The 16,350-nt window shown below is 44.5% G+C and overlaps 1 protein-coding gene across 1 annotated transcript in view; it reads right to left on the bottom strand.

Moving 5' to 3' along the window:
• Positions 1-1,645: 1,645 nt before the first annotated feature.
• The window catches only part of LOC138580007 (vomeronasal type-2 receptor 26-like), a 72,326-nt gene continuing 57,621 nt past the window's right edge, over positions 1,646-16,350 (bottom strand). Inside the window, exon 3 of the mRNA XM_069650238.1 lies at positions 1,646-2,544. Within this exon, the coding sequence (XP_069506339.1) occupies positions 1,646-2,544 (899 nt within the window). The remainder of the gene's footprint in view (positions 2,545-16,350) is intronic.

Below are 16,350 nucleotides of genomic sequence, written 5' to 3'. Positions count from 1 at the left end.
GAAAGGAGTTAAATAAAGCAGTAACAAAAGGGATGTGAAGGGGATATACTGATGGAGCAAGGAATGAAGAGAGAGGATCAGAAGGTGCATAAGTGGGATTAGCCCTAGAAAGAATGGTAGGGACAGCAGAGTCAACAAGAGGATGAAATGAAGAGATTAGTGTAGGTGGGTAGGGAGGAGGGATTGGAGAAGTGAAGGCGGAAGATGCAATAGAGGAACATAATAGAGAGATTTCAGAAGAGAAAAAAAGTGAACTCAAGGGCAGTGGGATTGGAGAGAGAATCATGATCAGGAGTAGAGAGGATGTGATTAACAGTACAGAATAGGTAACAGGGTTGAGAAGAAAGAAAGGTAGAGAGGTTATTGAAATATTCCTTTTAGAGTGGATAGAGGTGTTAGAATCAAGGTCGGCAAGCTGGTCGGTCTTACAGCAACAGTGTTCAGTTTTCTGTAGAAGTGGCCTAAGAAGGCCGATAGAGGGGTTTATCGAGGTTTGAGGAGGTTTGTGGGAGTGGTGAAAGGGAGGTGAATCATAGAGAGGATCCTGATGGTCCAGAAGTGCTGAATGCAGGACAGTGGCAGCCGAGTCAGGTGAAAGCGAGGAGAAAACATTGAGAGAGGGAAGAAGAGAAAGGAGAAGAGAAACTAAAGCAAAGCACCGGAGGTCATGATGAAGAAAGATCAACAATGGAGGATGGACAGCTAAGAGCAGGGAGATTGACGGGGAGAAAGAAGAAGATGAAGATGGTCAGATCAAGGGATTGGGAGAGCAGAAACAGAAGAGGAAAGTTGTATGGTGGAGAAAATCAAGTCAAGAGAAGAGCCTTGAATTACTTTGATGTCTTGAGATGATTTCAGATCGACAAGGCATGGTCCTTTTGACTAAGCATGGCTTGCAACCAGGACAAAAAGTTATTCGGGCTGTAAAAGCATCTTCGTCCAGCCCAGATATGGTCATAAGGATGCACACCTGATTCTTAAAGAGGTTTTCTGTCTTCAGGGTCTGGAGATTTGGAGCTGCAGTTTCAAAGGTGACACTTCATCTGTCATTAAGGCCCATGTTTAAAGGGTTTCGTCACTTTTTCCCAGGTTTAACATGGGTGTAAAGAATATAGAGCTATAGGAGAAGGGTCCTATTTGCTCTACTAGCTCTTGGTTGCCAGCAGGTGACCCAAATATACACATTCAGCCACACACCCACAGATAACATTCATTAAGTAATAAATAGTTGTTCATAGAGTGTGGCTAAAAATCACTCATGCATCCATGTGTGCAAGCACGCACACATACAAACAAGCACACACAATATCAAGACCACACGCATCAGGTACCCATCTTGAGTTGTCTGAGGGGGTGGGGGGTTCGTTTATGTTTACTTGGCACACATTTGTTTACTAAATAGTATACTGCTCTCTAATATAGATAGCAAACAAATTGATTAAAAAAACATTCTGATCTCGTCTACTGGAGTTCTTTGAACCATGGAAAACATAGCAAGAGCATCATCCAGACCAATTGGACTATTTTTGAACTTCATGAAAAACCTGCGTAGACAGTAGGTAGTATCTTATCAGTGCCAGCATTATGAGGTAGAGAGTTATATTCTACACTTCTGCTGGCTGTCTGAATACTTATGCCATCAGTGTCATGCTTTGCCTTTAAGATGCTTTCTTGAATTTAATTCAGGTCTCACGATAACAACGTAACATTTGGGAAAGAATATACAGAACAGTAACCCAGCGCTGGAGGCCAGAATGGCAAATATCTCTACTGAGACCAGGAGCTTCCCCCTAGTGCTCAGATATGCTGGGATGAAGGACGTCCAGACGCTGAGGAACACCATCATGCTGAAGGTGATCAGCTTGGTCTCATTAAAGCTGTCGGGCAACTTTCTTGCCTGGAAGGCAACGAGGAAGCTCAGGCAGGCCAATAAACCCAGGAAGCCCAGCATGCTGTAGAAGGCAGTCTGTGAGTTCTCGTTACATTCGAGTATGATCTTCCCGATGGAAGATCTCATGTTCATTTCCAGGAAAGGGGGGGACAACCCCAACCACACAATGCAAATAATGACCTGTATCAAAAAACACACCAGGACGATCACTGTAGGCATCTGGAATCCCAACCAACCCCGGAATTTGCTGCCTGGCATTGTGGCTTTAAAGGCAATTACAACAATCAGAGTCTTAGCCAGTATGCACCCCACACAAAAGGAAAATATCACACCAAAGAACATTTGTCGAAGAAGGCAGCTTATCTTCTGCGGCCGTCCAATAAAAATTAAGGAGCACAGGAAGCAGAGCATGAGCGAGGACAGGAGCATGTAGCTCAAAGCACGGTTGTTAGCTCGGACGATAGGGGTGTCTCGGTGCTTGAGGAATATTATCAAAACAGCAGCCGTGAGAAGCGAGAACAGAACTGCGATGGCGGCGAGACCTGCTCCGAGCGGCTCATCGAAAGAGAGAAATTCCAGGATCTTTCTGGTGCACTCGTTTCTCTCTGCATTAGACCAGTGATCTTCTGAACATTTAACACAATTCACAGCATCTGTAAAAGTGGCAAAAGGAGAATGATTAAAAAAAAAAAAGAATAAAAAAAAAAAAGAATAAAAAAAAAGAAAATAGCGAATTCCACATAGGATACTTTTGCTATTCACATCGTCACCACAAAGTTAGTGTATACGTCATTAATCTTAAAACATCTCTGTTTGCTCTTGGGAAAATGTAGCTACACCCTCCGGCAACATGTCAAACACTAATTGAAGTTGGCAGTGAAGGAGCCATAGATAGAACTCATTATGAGCATAGTGGTAACTGCAAAAACAGCTGGCATTCTCATGGAGGCGTATTATGAGAATGGTAAAAATATGCAGTATGAGGAATAACAATTAATTTTATACAAACCATGACCGCATCCAATAGTAATAATTATAGAAATAAAACATGTCTCGTAAAATGCCACATAGAGGGTCATTACAAGTTCGCCGGTCTGGTAAAAAAGTGCTAGTAATAAAGTTTACAAGCACTTTTACCGGACCATCAAACTACATGTTTGCCGGTAGGGCTGAAGGTAAATTATACCCCAATCGGCATAAAGCTGCGAATATTACCGACAAGGTAATACAGTTGCCGGTAATAGCCTCAACATCCCCCCATGGAGTTCTATGCCTGATGACAGTATTATTTATTTATTTATTGAACATTTGACATTTGTATGGCCCCTATACATCTGAAAGTGGTTCCAGGCACCACTACAGAAGGTGGGAAGTAGACAAAGGAAAAAAAAGAACAGTAACGGTCCTACTAGGCCTTGTGACATTCGGATCATGCAAGTACAATAACAGGAAGTGCAGGGAGAAGGGAAGAGGGAGCAGTGCAGGGTAGAGGGGGCTAGGCTGCTGGGAAGTTCAAGGGAGGTCTGGGAGGACAAGTGTTCAGGGAACAAGGGAAGGGGACAGCTTGTTCGAGGGAGGGGGGGTGGACCAGACTCCGTAGGCTAGTCAGGGAAGGGTGCCCAAAGGCAAGTGCTGGAAGAGAGTGAGTGAGGGAAGGACTGGTCGAAGGAGGGCCTGTCCCCAACAACTCATGAGGGATACAGGCAACCAGACATAGAGACAGGTGGAACTAGCAGGGGGGAGGACGGAGATCGAGGAGCAGAAATGGAAGGTCTTGAAAAGCTTCTGGAATTTAAGGAGATCTGGCTGAAGACGGAGAGGGGCAGGAAGACCATTCCAGAGGGAGGCTCTTGCCAAAGGGAGAGATCTAGCCCCCACTCTCTGCTTGGAGAAGCGTCTGACTTGCAGAGAGTTAGAGGACCGAAGAATTCTAGCAGGGAGGTATTTAGGTAGAGATAGTTGGATGTAGTGAGGTCGCAGGCCCCAGAAAGCCTTCTGGAAATTGCAGTGGGTCTTGAATTTGATCCTTGCAACCACAGGGAGCCAATGGAGAGATTTTAGGGCTGGAGAGATGCAATCTCTGGGTTTGAGGCCAAGGATAAGTCTCACCAAGGATAAGATTACCGTTTGCCGGTATCCCAGCAGTAGTATCGTGATGACCCCCTAGTCTAGTTCTCATAGACTCCATTGCTACCATATATGTCCAGTATTAAAGGTTTGTTTGTCCATGCAGACTTATAACAACACTGCTCCTACACATTGTTAATGACTGGACGGTTTTCAAGTCTCTTCTTAGACTTTTTGAAGGTTGACAGACATGACAATCCCTTCCCTCAGTCACACTTGGTACTGGGTGAAAAAAGGATAGCTAGATGCCAGTGGGGAAGTAACCTTACAGAGGGGAAAAAGCCCTGAAAGGGGGCAGAAAAAACCCATGTAACAGTTTGCCAGAGCTGACCAGGCTGATTTGAAAAGGCAAGGAAGAATAGTAGGGCAATTAATTACAAAGAGAAATATGCAGAAGAGTGAAACAGGAGGAAAATACGGGGTAGATCCTAAGACAGAGGAGAGTAACAGCCAAAAGAAATCAGTGTAGCTAGGCTTCACGGTGACAGTCAGCGAGGAACAGACTCGGGGTCTTGTGATGAACTGCACTCTATATATGGGAGCACTTTGACATGTGATAGTGGAAGCGAAGACTGCTGGGAATCCTGACTGTCAGAAAATACTGTCTTTCTAAAATATATGATAAAGGTTTGTGCTTTGCAAGCCCTGTGATTAAAAGCAGCTATTTCAGCATCAAGGGTATAGCTACCCCTGTTTTCTGTGAGCTTTCTGGAATAAGTCCACTGCTGAGCAAACCCTATTTCCTGCCCCTCCTTCACTCCCTCCCAAATTCCCTTCCATAATCCTAGTGTAGCTAGCTGTTAGAATACGAAGCTGGGAACCAGTGGTGCACGGCAATGCTCTAGATGAGTTTTAGAATATTCTAACTCGGAGACGAGCATTTCTAGGCACATCTTTTCCCTTATACTCGTGCAGGTTTTATGGATCCCTTTTATATTCAGAAACATGCACTACTAGGTGCACTTGCGTCATATAGATCCCATTCTTACTCAGAAAGCAATCATAACTCGCGCCACTAACACCCAGGACATGAAAGATGACATCAAAAATGTCTCTGCTTGGACCCTGTAATGCACAAATAAGCATAAATGTCCCCGAACACCTCCGAACATCACAGGACTGCCCTGGAATGTTCACTGACATCGGAGAAGAAACACACCAATTTTTTGGCTCTTTATGGCCATATTCTGTCCCATCCTCATCACCCCTAACCTCCCCAGAGATTTTTTCTTTAGTTTAACAAGTGCAATGTTGTGTTTTTTAATATGGTTTTACTGTGATGTTCGCGGACAACGGGCGGTGTCTGCAAATCCAACATGGTGGGCATTCTCCAAAAATATGACGCACATCACGCTTTCACCATCCAATCAGCAGGAGCGTCCGTGATGTACGCGGACCTCACGCCGCCCTATGGGCCAATCGGAGGCCCGTCTGCGGACCGAACAGTGAAGTGAGTCTGTGGACCGAACCCAGATATCACTAATTTTATTTGACCTACATTTTGGTCATTTTAAAAATAACTACTGGACGGATTTACACCGAATTTATAAAAGCCCACTTTCGGTACCAAGCCGCCGCTTCTGCTGCAAATTTGGTGAAAATCCGTCCATTAATTTGGGCTGTAGGCATGAGCACATTTTTTTTTCCAATTGCCGCTATGGGAAAAACCTCACATTTTGGGTCCCCCCATAATTTTATCCCCCATTAACGAAACCTCAACAAACTTCGTTGAATCCATCTGACGGGCCATATACTTAATTTGCAAAGTTTCGCGAGGATTTGTCCAGGCGGGGCGAAGTTACAAGCCACCCAAAAAGTGCTATTCCTATGGTTTGAGCAACTTAACCATGACAACAGGGCCGCTACCGCAGGCCCTGTAATATACTGTTCCTATATTTTTGTTTAAATGCTGTTCCCAGACATTGACGGGTCTGTGCTGTGCCATTGATTTCATGTATAACGGGAACTGACATGCTCACACAGTGTAACATAAATATTTTAGTATATAACTACTTGCTGTAAAAAGCCAGACTGACTAAAAGAAAGATTCTGGATGGCAGACTGACTTGCAGTTTTTCTCTAGGCCCCCTGACTCTCCCATGTTTGTGCTTCTTATATTTCTTTAAAGTCTGTTCAGGTAGAAATGGATAACATGAGGGAGCTGGGTGTACGTTTTCTTCAGTGCCTCATGCATGAGGAAAGGAGCTCCTAGCAACAGGGAAAGGCAGTGATGTCTGCTTCTCCTGGCAAAACCACCTGCTCTTGTTAAGGTAACCTGGCTACTTCAGAAGCTGAATTGAATCTGTTATAGAGACTGCCTTCCAAGCATATTCACAGATTAGAAGTGAATTCGGGTATGGGCTGACCATAGCTGCTTTCTATATCCTGTGTTACCGTTTCTTTTTTAAATTTTTTAATTGAAACTTTTAACTGCCATGGGTCCCCCCCCCAGTGCCAACGCCTTTTTTGGTGCTTTCGGTATTTCACCATTCAAAGCCTTCTAACATTTTCTCCATCATTAATCCCTTAAGTGCCAAGGACGAGCTATCTCTTTTTTCTCAATTTAAAAGGAAAAGGAGTTAAAATGCACAATCTCCCCCCAAAAATAAAGGGAATAATTCCTAACACACTTCGAAGTGTCAACGATACAGCCCACAGAGAATATAAAATAAAAACGCTAAACACCATGAATATGGGTTAGAGGCACTTTCTAAATATGATAGGATGGGGCAGCAATAACTAATGACTCTGCCAAGAAGATTGCAGACTAAAATTAGTCGGTGGTGATACTACATATGGAACTCACTATTGTCCCATACCCTTTAGAGTACTGTTTAGTTAGATGAGGGCATTCTGTTAACAAATGACAGACAGTTTCAATTTCACCCTTACACAGACGACCTAACCTGGCTTCAAAGGGAATGCCCTGCCAGGCTCCACGATATTCTAAGACCGTAAGGATGTTAATGTGGAGGTACAGTATGTGACGTCTAAGAGCGTTGTCACAGGGTGTCCGGTCAAAGGGTCGACTAAAAAGGGTCGACTGGTCAAAGGATTGACACCAAAGGACCGAAAACAAAAGGATCACATTTTTTTTTAAATTACATTTTTTTGGGGGGTTTTCCTTTATGGGAAAAGTGTTTTTTACCACAAAAAACAGGGGTTGTGGGGGGGACCCCCCCCCAAAAGTAAAAAAAATATATATATTTCAATCCTTTTGTTTTAGGTCCTTTGGTGTCGACCCTTTGACCATTCGATCCTTTGGTTGTCGATCCTTTGACCTACAACCTTGTCACAGTACTTAATTAAATCACTGCACGGTTTACCAGGCATGAGGCTCTGCCTTGTGTATTGAGCGTTACCGTTTCCTTCTTACAGAAACGCGCTTGACTATCAAAAATGTCTGCTACAAAGAGACAGATATTGCTATAGAAGCATGCATGTTGAGTACATGTTTTGTTTTCAGTGAAAAATATCTCTGCAGTTACTTTTAAATTGTATAGAACTCTCCATGCAAGTCACTATTTCATGGGGTTTTGCGAAGTCTTTCTAGCACAATGATGAGACCATTGTCATTTGAATCTCAGGACTGGGAGTTCAAGCCCCACTTTCATCTAAATCTTGAATTTGTGCATCCTACTACTTTGGATACATTTAACACAGGGGGAAACATTGATACAATTTGAAGAGCTCTCAGCCATGGTGTATATTTAAGAGTTGGGTTTAACTGACTGAATAGTGAAATGGGTTGTGACTAATTCCTGGGAAAAGCCGCAATTGTCCCGGGCAGAGGCTGCAGCTCTGGGGTTTAGTACTTGTTTCCAGATCCACATTTGGTATGCAGGTGGCATGCTTGAATCCTATCAGTGATGACACTGCCTTCCAGCCTCCCTAAAACATAAGAGGGTCATATTAATTTTTTTTTTGTAAGAGTGCTGTGTTTCAGATCTTCGAAGTAACTAGACATGTAGATGGCGAGGAAGCCACCACACAAGTTACATCTGTTTTGCATGGTGTAAACCCATGACACTTAAGCAGGTATTCGTTCATATTCATTAATCTGTTTCTGTTTTAAAAGACCTTATGGAGCTGCCTGTGCCTAGGTTTTTATTATCTAGTAAATACTGCAAGTGTTCAGGAGAAATCAGGCCAGCAGTATAAGCACAGTGAACATGAAAACCCAAACATGTCTTTGCTGGTTTTGAGTTCGTTTTTCACTTCATGGACATCTTTATGAAGGTAATCAGCAAGCTGCCATTCCAGATATAGAATGTATGAGGAGGTAATGTTAGCCACTCAGTGATTATAATGTTTGGGAAAGTGAAGACCGTTGACAATAGTAATGGCTAATTGATAATTTAAAAAAATTGTCATGTCCAGCGTCTTTGAGTAGTTTTCCTTTAGGGAGATTTGTCACCATAAACTGCAGTACTGCACATCATGGCAGTAATTGGAAGTCATAAAACAGTGTCCCCCTGTCCGAGTCCCCTGCACACCTATGGTACTGTCAAAAAGGCAGTCAAAATTATGATACTAATTCTATATCTGTAGTAGTAGTAACTCTTGTTAAGTACATTCTTAGACATGGTGTTTATAGAAATGTATTGATATTTTTAATGATGACAATAAATGTTTTAACACTTAAATTTCAGCAATTAGAACATAAAAATAGCTTAAAGCGTTTCAGGAGATTCCCTTCTTCAGGAGCTCAATAACCTGTCTTCCATGCATTTTCTGAAATATCTAAAGGATAAATTAGAATATATTCAAATAATGTGTCAAAAGCCTCTTTCTTTCTCACCTTTTTCTCCTTGCTTGTGTTCTTCCGGGATGAGGCTTCTTTCTTTTTCACCGACCGTGGCTTGTACAGGCTGGAACGCGAGTCCTCGGGTTCCAGCGTGGAAGCCGGTTGCCAAGCCAGTAGCGTTCGAATTCCAGGAAAGAAGGTATCGGAAGGTAAGGATTGGAAGGGAGAGGGTTCCAGGAACAAAGAAGGAAGATAGAAATACACGGCAACGCAGAGAGCGAACTCGAACAACGTCTAGTAACTCGTATGGGTAGGGTTGAGACGCCCTGAGCCGCGGGGGCGTGCTGATTTTCTAGGAAGCTGGCGATGGCACGCAAAGTCTAGACCGCAACGGTTCTGACTTGTCGGCCATCTTGGATGAATTGCAGTGTTTATGCCGCGGTGCATCATGGACCATGAAGTCCAGAAGGGTCGAATCCGGCTACTCATGACATAATGTTCAAATATTCACACTTTCATATTCCGTACATAGTATATTTTGTTTTAGGATCAAATAGTTTTTCACCTAGCTAGACTGTGCCATGTGCCAACTTCAGGTACATTTTCACAAATTTGCGATCTGTGGGTCCTCACTGTTCACTCCCTATGGTAAAAGTATCTGATAATTATCATTTAATTATTTTATTTTTATTTTTTACATTTATAGAGTGCACAAATCAGACCTTGGGCATTGTGGCGCTGTTACGAGATAAACTTACTTAGTTGCATGACAGGAAATAAAGGGGTGAAACAAAAAAGAGAAAAGACATATAATACCCCGTAGGTTCGTGGTTACAGTGAACCAATACGGGCAGTCAGGGCAGAACAGTAGTAACATTAAGGAATGTGAGACACAACAGACAGTAGCACATGAGATGTAGCTAGTGGAGGGGGGTTAGTGGTTGTGAGACGTACATTTGATAGGGCTCAGCGGGAATTGGACTGACTGGCAGACTACAGCTGTGCAGCGCAGGTCAGGTTATTTGAAGAGTGTGGTCTTGAGGGCTTCCCGGAAGCCAGTGTGGGATGTCTGGTTCCTGAGGGTGATTGGGAGGGCATTTCATTGTTTTGGCGCAATGAAAGGGAAGCTGGCATCCCCAGCTTTGGCCCTTTTCACAATGGGATGATCAACTGGTTGGCGTAGTTAATTCTTTTAAGTCTAGAGGAGTTAGTTCTGACAATTTTATCTGAAAGATAAGTGGGGACTATGAGAGCAAGGCATCTATGCGTAATGGCTAGCGTCTTGAATATAATAACGCTCTTTGACTGGGAGCCAGTGGCCATCCCGTCTGGCCTGTGAGATGTGCTCTCTTTTGGGGCTGTTTAGAGCAGCCCTAAGCGCATATTCTGAATAACTATGCAGGAGTCTATGCAGGTTTTTGGAGGATGTGTCTGCAAAGAGAATGTTACAGTAATCAAGTTTCGCACCAATGGTAGTTCTAGCTTTTAAGAGGCAATTTTGTTTGGACATGAATGGCTTGATTGAATTAATCAGTTTAGATGTGAAGGACGCCGAGGAAGCAATGGTGCTGACCTGGATATGCTATGATAGGTTATTTATAACACGCTTAATACCCAGAGGTTTCTAAGTGCAGACCAGAGGATCGAACCTGTGGTGCTCCGTGTTGTCTTGCTTCCAAGGTGAGCACATTGCCCCTGAGCTATCCTCCCGAGACAAAGTCGAACGTGTGGAGTCGAGGTAAACCCCCAGCATCATTACTGACTACAAGATGATTATAGTATTGTCTTTCGTGAATGTGCTATATTTATTGTCTGTTTTATTCCCATTGAGGCAGAGCCCATTGGCTGCCATCCATGTTGGATAGTGGAATACCCGTGGTGCAGTGTCTTAGCATCTTGATCATATGAGCCGGAGAAAGGCAGGAGGACCTGAATGTCGTCAGCATAGTTAGTTTAGGCTATGCTGCGCACGTCAGGTTTATCAAAAAGGGGTTTGGTGAAAATATTGTATAGAGTGGGCAATGTGCATGAGCCTTGGGGGAGTTGTGGGTGTAACACAGGCCTGATCTGAGAAGACTTTCATGGCTCTCCCCTCAAGGAAGGAAGTGGCCCAGTTGGTGGCTTGAGATGTAAAGTGTGCTGACTTGGTGAGATGTCTACAGAGGATCTTGTGATCCACGAGATCAAACGCTGCAGAGACCTGGGTGGAATCCTGATTGCCTCTTCCCTAGAATGCCATTGGATTCAAGGAAGTGCTGAATTTGGATATAAGCAGCTTTATCAAGGATCTTTAACAGAAATGGTACCGTGGATATTGGGACAGTAGTTGTTGGGGGAGGAGGGGTCTAAAATAGGCTTTTTTAAGAGCGGGCAAACCCAGGCTTCTTTAAGGCAGGGTGGGACAATGCCTGAAGCAAAGGAAGCATTTATGAATGCTGTGAGAAAAGGTGCACATTCTTTGACGATTTTGGCTGGACAAATGTCCCCTTTACAGTTAGATGGTTTCAAGTGCTTTAACGGGGCTATCACTTCAGATTCAGAGACATCCCTGAAGGAGAATAGGTTTTTGTCCTGGTGTAGTGTATTTTTCGTGGGAGAGATAGGGGGGGTCAGATTTGCTCAGGGCTTTATGGTGGGCTTGAATTTTTGTCTGCAGGAGGTCAATTATATTGAGCATGGCTGACTGGATACTTGAGCACCAGGCTTCATTTTTAACAATGTCCTGTGCACTTGTCGGAGGAGTAGTTAGTTCTATAAAGATGGCGAACATTTCTTTGGATTCAGACGTGTCTTTTGATATTCTGGTGTTATAAGAGTTGGCTTTGGCTGTGATAATGGCTTTTTTTTATATTGATTAGATAATACTTTAAATTCTTCCTTGGATGAATCCTGTGGATGGTTCTGCCAATTGGTGAGTGCTTTACATTTGAGGCTGCGTAATTCCTGGAGCTCGGGGGGTGACCCAAGAGTTTGCATGCTTTAACACTTTGGCTCTTTTTTGTTCAAGTGGTGCTTTGGTGTCGATTGCTATTTTAAGGGTGCTGTTATATAATTCTGCTAAGACCACTGGGTCTCTATAGAAGGGAGGCTTGAGGCAGGGACTTTCTAGAAAAGGCCAAAGGTGGACTTTGTCAGTTTGCACGCACTCCTGGCTAATGAGGGAGGTGCGGTAGTGGTGGGTCTGTTGGGTGTCGGGTTGGGGATGGTGAAGTGAATGATGTGGTCGGTCCAGGGCCAGGGGGTGTTGGAGCTAATGGTTGTAGAGCAATTGGGGTCTGCCACCCAATCTAGTGTGCGTCCTTTGGAATGTGTGGGGTCAGTGACACTTTGCACGAAACCCATATCTTGAAGTTCTTTGGTAAGTGCTTTAGCCTGCTTGTCCTTAGGGTCATTAAGTCCCAAGTTGAGGTTCCCCCAGTAGGATAGTTTTTGTGGTCGTTTTTAGGTTCTCAGCTAGGAGATGCAGAAGGCTTTCCTGAAAGTCTGTAGATGGGCCAGGTTGTCGGTAGACAGTGTGGATGGTGATAGAGCAGTTTGGGGAGAGGGAGAGTTTAATAACTAGGGAATATGCACTACCTGCCAATTTGGAATTTACTTGTCTGAGAGATAATGATTCCTTGACAATTATGGCTACTCCACCCCCTTTCATGTGTAGTCTATCCTGCCGGAGGATGGTATACCCTGGGGGCAGAGCTAGGGTGATGGAGGGTACTTGTGCCTTCCTGGTTGCTGCTCTTTTTCTTTACTTAAAGGGGCCTCCAGCCTCTTTTCCTTTGCAGATGGGGAGCAGGTGCAAGTGGATCCTGGTCACCAGTCCTGAGCCCTGCCCACCGTGTGCCTTCCTGATTTCCGCTTTTTTCCTGCTCTTAACTCTTAGGTCAAGGGCATCTCTCGCCCGGCTTCCTAAGCGAAGGGCAGACGGAGAAAAGGGTCATTCCTGTTTGGACCCGTTTGGACCAGGAGGATCCAGGGCCTGAACCCCTGCTCAGACAGCAGGTAAGCATGCACCAACATGTGTTTACTCCCTCTGTCCCCACAGGCCATCCGCACCCCTCTGCCCCCCGTGATGTTCCATTGTGCCACCCTTCTCACACACAGGTGTTGCCTGTTTTGCTTGATTCTTCTACCCTGCTCCCCCTCGCCCCTCCCAGACTGCTTCTGTAGGAGTCTGTCCTGATACATTCTGGTTTCACCATCACCGTCTTGTGGCCAATGCTGGATTTCACAGTGCGTCACCCTTTCTCAGGGTGGCCCTGAATCATGCTGTTCCCATCTTCATCTTGTATGCAGGCTTGCAACATTGTGTTACTACTGACTTCTGCAATTGTATTCGCTCTCCTCTCTTGCTTCTCCACTCTTTTTGACTACTTACTCTCTGTTTTCTCCTCCTCTCCCTTTCTCTATTTTCCTATCTTCTCCCCTTACTTTCTTCTATGCACTTACTCTATCAGAATTGTCCCTGGACCTAGTATGATAGCAACCTCGTCACCATGCTATGATCCTGTACTAAACCGATTCCACTGTAGGTTTGCTCAAGGCCTACTGCACACAGGAATCTCATCATGCGCCATCCACTACACAATCAGAGCTGACTTACCAGATGCCATCACGGCTCAATCCAAAACACCTATCGGCACACCCCCGCCCAAGCACAGCTCCCCCGCCCGCCCACTGCAATGCGCCCTCATAAATGCCTGATCGCTCCCTGCCCACGCCACCAATATTCATGACCTCCTCACTAACCTTGACCTAGACCTCCTAGCCATTACCGAATCATGGTGCCATGAAGCCGCAGGATAATGATATGATGATTTATTTATATAGCGCCTATACACAATGTGTTTCGAAGCGCTTCAAGGCAAATGAGTGAACAAGGGAAAATACAATGACATTCTTACAGGCCATGAACAGTAAGGATGTGAAATTAACTATCGTACTCGGCCTGAAGACCTTTCAGATATTGCAAGAGCTAAAACATAGTTAAGGGCGGGGGAGAGTGGGAAGGAAATGGAAACAGACAGGCGTCTACCGTACTAGGCCTGACGACATTTCTGGTAGAGCCGGAGAAAACAAAAGATGAGGGAGAGGGGTGCAGAAAGGGAGGGGAGGAACAAAACAAGCGACTATCGTACTAGGCCTGACGACATTTCAGATAGTGCTGGGGGGAGGGAGAGGAAAAAAAACAAGTACAGGGAGGGGGGAAGAGGCAGACCTGAGAGAAAAGGTGGTTTCTAAGAATGACCTTGAAGCCCGACACTATGGAATGGCCTTATTGTCTAGCGGTGGGTAGTTAGTGATGGGGAGCCAGGTGGGTGAAAAAGGGAGGACGTGAAGCAGCAGATGATCGGTGTGAGTTGGTCCCGTTCAGTGGGCCTTTTGGGAGTAGAGTCTGAGCAGGTGGGTAGCAGGAGATCGCTTCAGACAGGTGGGGTGAGATATCCCATGACTAGATTGAAACTCAAGGAATACTTTGAAAAGGGAGCTATTTTGGATGAATAGCCACCACTCAGAAGGTAGTCCACAAATAATAATAATAATAATTTGGCACTTATAGGTATCTGAGCGCTGCTTATTATTACCCACGGTGTGCGGTGCTCATTTATTGACCTCGGAAGGATAAAAGGCTGAGTTTGGCCCCGCCGGGATTCGAACCTGCTTTAGCAGGCTCTGCACGGATGTCAAAGTGAGCGCTCTACTCGCTGTGCCACTTGACCGGCTGTGCCAAGTCATGGCAGACTGTAGAGGGTACAGGCAGCAAATCTCTACACCCATATGTGAGGAACAAGGAAGAAGTGAGATTATCCAGTGAGGAACATGAGTCAGTAATTTAACCTGCTGAGGAGCCAAGTTGGCAATGAGTGTTTTAGGAGAGTGAAACATGAGGTGAGGATCCATTTAAGAAGTGTTCATTAGATAGAGCATGACAACTGTAGGAGTGGTGATGATCAGGTGATGGACTCATGCCACTCTCAAAGAGAACCCCAGTTTGTGTGCTTTGGAGGGGAAAATCGCGTGTTGGAGGACAGTAGATCTATTTGCTTCAGTTTTAGAGAGCATCAGCTAATACAGTGCCGTGCACTTACAGATGATGTGCCAGAAGTCAGTGAAGCAAAGAAACAGCAAGGAATATAAGAGGGGAACAATGAAAAGATGTGACTATCGTCAGCAAATAAATAGGAGAAGGCAAAGGGTAAAAGGAAGTTTGCCGAAAGAGGAGGCGAAACGTATGAAGAGTAGGCGACCAAGAACAGACCCCTTCTACCAGGAGAAGATTGGTGCAGGAAGTCCCAGTGTTGCAGGATACAGAGAAGTCGTTTTCAGCCAGGTATGACTCCACCCAAACAAGGATGTGAGAGAGTCGGAAGCAGGGATCATCTAAAGTGGGAAAGAGATAAAGGAGGATGCGGCTCGATGACAGATGGCAGTGGGTAATTGTAGTGAAGGAGTTAGGGACATGTCTGAGCACTTTTCCCATTGAGTGTCTGCTGCGGAACCCAGATACGACAGGGTCACTGAGTCTGTTGGCCTCCAGGAAATCAGGGATGCAGTCGAATACTGCATGTTGGGGAACAGGGTACAAGTTCTAAAACAAAAGTGGGGGGACTCATTAAAATATTCAAAAGTGACTTCACAGGAAATTAACATATTTAAAAGTAAACCATGAAAGGGTCATTAAATTGGACTTTCCTAATTGACGAAAGTTCGTAGGACATATGACCATTTGACTTTCGGTAAAAAAAAAGATACCTGAACAATAAAGAGAGGAGATGTTCCTATAACATGGCTGACAAAATATTAAAGTTGCGTTCCTTTTAAACCAAACTCCTAATATGAGTAATTGCAAGGTCTTTTTGCCTGCTTCTTCATCTGGTCAAGTGGCTAAGTTCAGGTTTCAATTTACTTGCTGTATAAGCGCCTTAAAAAATTCACAATAAAATAAATAAATAAAATAAATAAACCTGGCAACTTGGGTTTGAGTCCAAGGACTGACTCCAGAGGCTGCCGAACATTCACAAATTCATCGATAAGAACTATTACATTTTTTGCTTCATAGCCTCAAAAACATCCAAGGGCGACAGTTCCTGCCGTTTGAAAAAAGTGGGTGGTCTCCGTCCAACAGTGCGTACTATCGACTATGTGAACTTTGGAATAGCAGGCAAGGCCAGAGTCAGGTCGATACTTTGCTGTTTTGTTGGGGGTTGTGATGGGTTTCTTCAAAAATGGCATGACAGTGCTCAACTCGAAATAGGCTGGGACATGTTTTTGTTTTAAGGGCGAAGATAGCGTCCCCCTTGGTCCTCACAGAAGATGCTATCCTACCAGCTGCCTAGAATTGCCTTTCTGAGAACTGGTCCTGAGTGGTCCCTAAAACACCTGCTTCAGCTGCTGGCATTACTTTATTTGTAATATCCTAAAAATACACAAGGTCTCATCACTGGTTGGGTGGAGCGGTAAAAATGTACTGGTAACGGTATTACTGCAGCATTACTGTGCCACCCAATCCCGAGTTTGGGCGGAAAGTTGCAGATTTACCTCCAGCTTTGGGCTTTGTGATGAGACCCATTCTCATAAAAAATAACAATAT

Source organism: Ambystoma mexicanum, chromosome 3p (assembly GCF_040938575.1).
Source record: "Ambystoma mexicanum isolate Mex_15411 chromosome 3p, UKY_AmexF1_1, whole genome shotgun sequence".
Taxonomy (NCBI): Eukaryota; Metazoa; Chordata; class Amphibia; order Caudata; family Ambystomatidae; genus Ambystoma; species Ambystoma mexicanum.
Note: the sequence above shows the minus strand (reverse complement) of the source record. Positions and strands in the feature narration are given on the sequence as shown.